This window comes from Helianthus annuus, chromosome 6 (assembly GCF_002127325.2).
Source record: "Helianthus annuus cultivar XRQ/B chromosome 6, HanXRQr2.0-SUNRISE, whole genome shotgun sequence".
Taxonomy (NCBI): domain Eukaryota; kingdom Viridiplantae; phylum Streptophyta; class Magnoliopsida; order Asterales; family Asteraceae; genus Helianthus; species Helianthus annuus.
This window is the reverse complement of record NC_035438.2, coordinates 24,051,490-24,057,694: the sequence shown is the minus strand read 5'-3', so window position 1 is coordinate 24,057,694 and position 6,205 is coordinate 24,051,490. Positions and strand designations below refer to the sequence as shown.

Sequence of the window (6,205 nt, the reverse complement as noted above, 5' to 3'; positions counted from 1 at the left end):
AAATAATGGGTGGCCCCTTCAGCTCACAATAGTGCCTCAGCATCCTATAGTAATACATCTATATACTTGATTAATATGGGCTAAAATCTCAAAATAAGGAAAATCCTGCTGGTCAAGCACGGTGGGCCTTTGTCCACAATCGTTATACCTTAGATCCGTCGATGTTAATCAGGTTGTAAAAATGAGTTAAACAATAAACATGTCGATGATTAATTACACAACAAGGTTAAACACGTTAACCTAAACACGACCCACTTTTTAAACAAAATAAACATAACTAAAGGTTTGTTTTTAAGCAAACACGACCCCACTTCTAGTTCTAGGTCAAATACCGGTTAATCCGTATGGGGGTCCGGGTCCAAACTACGAAGCTACAATAAATTACGGTTCATAAGTTAGTTCAAACGTAAAAGCTCATCGTTTTGTGAACCTGTACAACAAGAAAACCTTGAAGAAAATGAACATGAGTACCCCCTTAGATCCAGTTGCAAGCAGTGAATCAAAGGTTTTAGATGCTTTGAAATCGAGATACACTTGCATACATGAACCTCTGCCTGTTTCTGCTTCTGCTGATTATTATTATTCTACAAGTTCAGATAATAATAATCAAAGATATCTAACCTCACTTAGGGTTTTTGGCAGTCGAGAGGTGGAAGAACCTACCAGTAAGTTTCATTTTTGTGATTTTGTTGAACTTGACAGGTTCCTCTTTGATCTGACTGTTTGGATAACCCTAAGTTGAACTCTGAATTGTTATTTATATACGTATGTCTATAGAGACGACTTGTGTGATTTGAGTCAACTGGATGAGTGTGATGTGTGAGTAAATTGCCCTACACATACAGCTCATCATTGATTTAGTCTGTGTTGCTTCGGATTATCTTCGATTATTATATTGTTTCCAGTTTGCTAGTTGTGACCTAGATCTGGTATAAATTGACCACTAGATTATATAACATTGTGTTATTGTTAAAAAATTGAATAACTGAATTATGGTTTGCAAATTGACTTAATTTTGGAAATAAAGAAGATGGAAACTGATTCTTGTTTAGCCATGTTTGATAGAAACATGAAAGACTAATGCAGTTTTGTAATACAAGTGAACTCTGCTTTATTTTTATTTTTATATATATGTTTGAAGAAGACTTGTGTGATTTGAGTCAACTGTGTGATTGTGATGTGTGAGTAAATTGCCGCACACATACAGCTCATCGTTGATTTTGTCGTGTTGCTTCGGATTACTTTCGATTATTATATTGTTTGAAGTTTGTTAGTTGTGACCTAGATCTGGTGAAAATTGACCATAATTTTATATAACGTGCTTCACATATTCACAGGTTCGTCTAATCTGGTGGTCGATCAAAATATCATAGACCCACAGATAATTAAAGAGAAGGTTACAGCTGCACTTAAGGTTTTAAGTTTCCGTGAGCCACGTGTGCTTGTTCAGTTTTGGTCGCCTGTTGCTGTCATGAAGCGGTGCTTGCTAACGACTTTGGACCAACCTTTTGGTCTTGGTGCGATTGACGAAGGCCTTTACAAGTATAGGTTGGAATCTGAGCAGCGCGTGTTTGTCGTGGATGGGGAGCATAGAGAAGAACTAGGCCCTCCTGGTCGTGTTTATCGCCAAAAGTTGCCAGAATGGAGTTTGGACATGCATGGGTATATCAATTTGCCTGTATTTGAACCTCGCAGTGGTTGCTGTGTAGGCGTACTCGAACTCATAACATCATCAAAGTATACTGATTATGCTTTCGAGGTTCGACAAGTCTCAAGAGCACTGAAGGTAGCACGATACATGCATGCATACATACATGCGTATTTTTTTCTCTGTGGTTATGGCAATTTTGTTCATTTTTTAAAACTGATTATATTCTACTTTGCAGGAAGAGAATCTGAAGTCTCCAAACGTGCTTGAGGATACGAGCTTTTACGTGAGTTGTGTACATACATGTATAATTTGCATGTGTATGTGTGTTATTTCATGTGAAGTTATCTTTAAAATTTCAGGCACGTGCTGGAGATGAAAAACGGCAACTTGAATTGGATGAAATCTTCAGGACTTTAAAGACAGTATGCGATATTCATAATATACCTCTAGCTCAGACGTGGGGTCCGTGTGGATACAGTAGTGTCGTTGCCAGTTCCGGAAATCTAGAAAGAAGTTGTAGTAGCTTTAGTAGAAACTGTATAGGGAAAGTCTGCATGTCAACCGCTGCTCTACCGTTCTACGTACGAGATTTGAGCATGTGGGGATTCCACGAAACCTGTAGATCGCGACACCTGGACAACTCCCAAGGAATTGTTGGAAGATCATTGTCGTCTCACGGTTTATGTTTTTGTGGAGATGTAAGCAAACTCGGTGAAGATGAATACCCCTTGGTTGCGTATGCACGTATGCATGGAATAACTAGTTGTTTAGCTATCTATCTCAAGGGTCCTGAAGTGGACGGTGAATATGTTATAGAGTTATTTCTATCAACACAGAATGAAAACGAGACAGACCTACAAAGTTTAGTGAAAACCGTTAAACAGCATTTAAAAAATGCTTCTAGGATAGAACTAGGTGATATATCGTCACCGCAAGTCATCGGGGGAATTCCGCTTACTTGGAATCTCGAGTCTCCAACTTTGACTGAAAAACGAGAGGTGCCACCAGACTTGGAAAATCTAAATCTACTGGCAGAGAACGGAAATAATGACTGCAATGTTGACGTCGCATGCTCAAAGCAGCCGAGTGAATCAAATCATGTGGATCATATGGATGAAGATAAGCCATCAAATTCTGCTGCTGCAGGAGCAAACGAGAAGGATGTTGATATTAACGCAGGGGGATTGCTGATAAAAGAAATTGATTATTCCGAACAATCAATTAGAAAAAAGATAATTAGTTTAGAGGAAGATAAGCCATCAAATTCTGCTGCTGCGGGAACAAACCCGAACGTTGTTGTTCCTTATATGGATGTAGGGACTCAGGATGTTGATATAAATACAGGGAAAAGGAGTGGGAAATACATTGACTTTTCGAACGAACCAATTAGAAAAAGGAAGAGAACTGACAAGTCAATTAGTTTAGAGGAAATTAGAAAATATTACGGAAAAACGATGGAGGAAGCTGCAGAGAGCCTTCATGGTGAGTTTATAGACTGTTTATGATGGCTAGAGGTGGCAAGTTTGACCCTGTGGGTCGATTTAGGTTATGGTTTATTTCTAACTAGTTAAACTAAAAGATTCAACAAAAATGAAACGGGTCAAAATGGGTTGAAACTCATTTGATGTGTATTCAAATGCAAAAGTCAACTAAACAAAATCATTGAAGGAAGTTAGACCGTCATTAATATAGATTTCTAGTCACTTAACACACTGGTCAATTACTCAAATATCTTTTTGGCCTGAATTGGTTTAAATGAAACCATATTCATACTTGGGTAACCCAGAAAGTAGCAAGTTGAAGACTTGGGGGTCTCTACTTATATATATTATACTTATTTATAAAAATATGTATCTGGCTAGTCCTGTCCTGCACTTAAAATACCTGTTTTGATCTACGGCTGTTTAAAAGAACTGCCATGAAACTGGACTGTGAACCGAACCGAAAACATGTTAACCTTCCATTGTGGATTTATATAGCTTTTGGTGCTCCTTATTAAAACCCTTGGTGCTTTTAAAAAATGCGGTTAACTGAACCGACAAAGACAGTTCGTTGCTCCCCATTATGTGGTTTGTTTTAGGTTTGGTACTTCAAAGTAACACGGTCAACTGAACTTATTAGAATACATAAAGTCAACGTGTCTGTTCCTAGAAAATATATTGTTTGTTATTTTGTATTTATTGTAAACCCTATATATACCCTTTGGGGATGATGAGAAGTTTAATTTTGGCCATAACTCACCGCGATTAACCACTAATGGGGGGTTAACCGCTAGATGTGATTTAGGTTGAGGTTCTCAATATCTTGAGGTTGACCGAACTGTACACACCACTATTGTTAATCATGCCAGTCTGACCCGTCCATTTTGCCACCTCCAGTAATGTCATTATTTGCCACCTTTCCTTCTAATATTCTCAGTTTCACCTTTGACCTTTTACATTGTGTGTGCAGTCAGCAGGTCTACTTTAAAGCGCATTTGCAGGAGTCATGGTATACCAAGGTGGCCATATAGCCGGACTCCCAATGAAACCGACCCCCTTCTAAATCCGGATCAAACAGATGCCGCCGCCCATGCATCTGACAGAGCTCTTACGACCCTGGTTCTAGGCACTTCTAATGCAACAAACGCTACTCATGATCCTGCCACTCTTACACAACACAATAAGCATACGTCCCAACTTGTACTGCACCCGACGGAACGAAAAGATCCGCCTGACGGACGTGCGAAGCCTGAGACAACCGTCAAAGACAAGCATATCAAGAATGCTGCAGCAAACACGTATACGATTAAGGTAACATACAGAAAGGATACCGTGAAGTTTTCATTTAGACTTTCAGATGGACTGGCAAAGTTGGAGAAGCTGGTTGCAACACGGTTCCAGCTAAGCGATGGAAGCTTTAGCCTGAAATATGAAGACGAAGATGGTGATATAATATTGATCGCTTGCGACAATGACTTGACTGCATCATTGGGTGCTTTTAGACAACCAGATGCTCAGACTGTGGTTAGGCTATCGGTTTGGCCCATTGCCAGTCAGAACCCTGATGCTTAGACCTTAGAGTTATAAAAATTACAGTGCCCCTTACGGAGCCATTAAGACGTCTGATTGGGTAAGGGACTCTGAATCAGTAAGAGGACTGACTTGGCTTAGCTTGATGGGTTGGTGGTCAGTGGCGGATCTTGCCCGTTGAACGTGCCAGGGCCGAAAGACACGGCCGAAAAACTTGCCCGGGCCGTGGCCCTGCCACAGCCCTTATAAGATCCGCCTATGTTGGTGGTAGTGGGTCGAGGAGGTGGTGCGTGAGTGGCCGGCTGAGGGTAGGGGTGAGCAAAGCCCAGGAACCGACCCAACCCAAAACCCGAGATTTATAAAATTAAAGAACCGAAGACCAGCCCTAAAGGCTATCTCGGGTATTGGTTCCAGCAGCATTCGGGTTGATCGGTTTTCACCAAAAAACCGAACCCGATTATCTTAACACCAAACTCGATGAATTTCATTCCAAATTGAATCCGTTTCGTTCCAGATTACATCAAACTCGTTCCATTTCTTCTAGATTTGAAGGTATGTGAAGCAAACGTCTTTGTTAAGGTTCAAAAATACTATTATCATACCCAATTTGTATTACTTTCATCAAATTCGGAAAGAAGACAACAAACGTGATCATCAAACAATAGTCGTCAATTGATGAAAGCAGCAGCAAACAAGCAAACAACTGAAGAAGATGATCTGTTACACAGATTGTAAGTTCTGTTGTTTAGAACTTGAAAAGTATAGAAACTATATTCCATCTAAATGCAGTCATCACTATATCCCTAATTATCTACGTTACAGGCCACCCACCTGGGCTGGGCACGTCCTATTCTTTAATATTGGAATAAATACACTACCAGACTTGGATTCCGAATGAGAGTAATTGAAGATGTTCTTGATTGACTTGGTAAATGAATTCGTTACATTATGTTTACATATATACGAGGGGTTTCATAATGATAACCGCCTCAAACTAGGTTAGAAAAAATAATAATAATGTTACATACTTCATTAATAATAATTTTAAAACTGATATAATATAATCTAGCTTATAAATCCTGTTCGTCTAATACCCTCCTGTAAGCTAGATTGCAGTGATGTGCAGGAACTCCTTTAAACGCAGGAAATCCTTTGGTTGCAGAGCTTTAGTGAGGACATCAGCTATTTGTTGTTTAGTGAGCAATATCGTACTTCTATATCATCATTCTTAATCAGGTCCCGAATGGAATGATACTTAATCCTTACGTGTTTGCTCTTGCCATGATATACTGGATCTTTGGCCAAGCATATTGTCGATTTATTGTCGCAGTAAACTACCAGAGGATGATCGATCTTTTCTTCCAATTCATCCAGAATTCCTTTGAGCCAAAGTGCTTGACATCCAGCCATGGACAGTGCGCTATATTCCGCTTCCGTTGATGACAAAGCTACCACCTTTTGTTTCTTTGACTGCCAGGCTACAATCCCAGATCCGAAGTGAAACGCATATCCAGATGTGCTCTTACTGTCGTCGATATTTCCT

The 6,205-nt window shown here is 39.7% G+C and overlaps 1 protein-coding gene across 2 annotated transcripts; it reads left to right on the top strand.

Annotated features, from left to right (window-relative positions):
- Window positions 1–340: 340 nt before the first annotated feature.
- Window positions 341–5,733, top strand: LOC110865021 (protein NLP3). Of its 2 annotated transcripts, XR_002550306.2 has the most exons (6): window positions 341–665; window positions 1,338–1,786; window positions 1,887–1,934; window positions 2,011–3,133; window positions 4,103–5,393; window positions 5,485–5,733. XR_002550306.2 is itself a non-coding variant. In XM_022114209.2 (5 exons), the coding sequence occupies exons 1-5, from the start codon at window positions 458–460 to the stop codon at window positions 4,702–4,704; spliced, it is 2,430 nt and encodes an 809-aa protein (XP_021969901.1). In that variant the 5' UTR covers window positions 341–457; the 3' UTR covers window positions 4,705–5,553. The 2 variants fall into 2 exon arrangements, 1 of the variants encoding a protein (XP_021969901.1); XM_022114209.2 differs by having other exon boundaries at window positions 4,103–5,553.
- The last annotated feature ends 472 nt before the right edge of the window (window positions 5,734–6,205 follow it).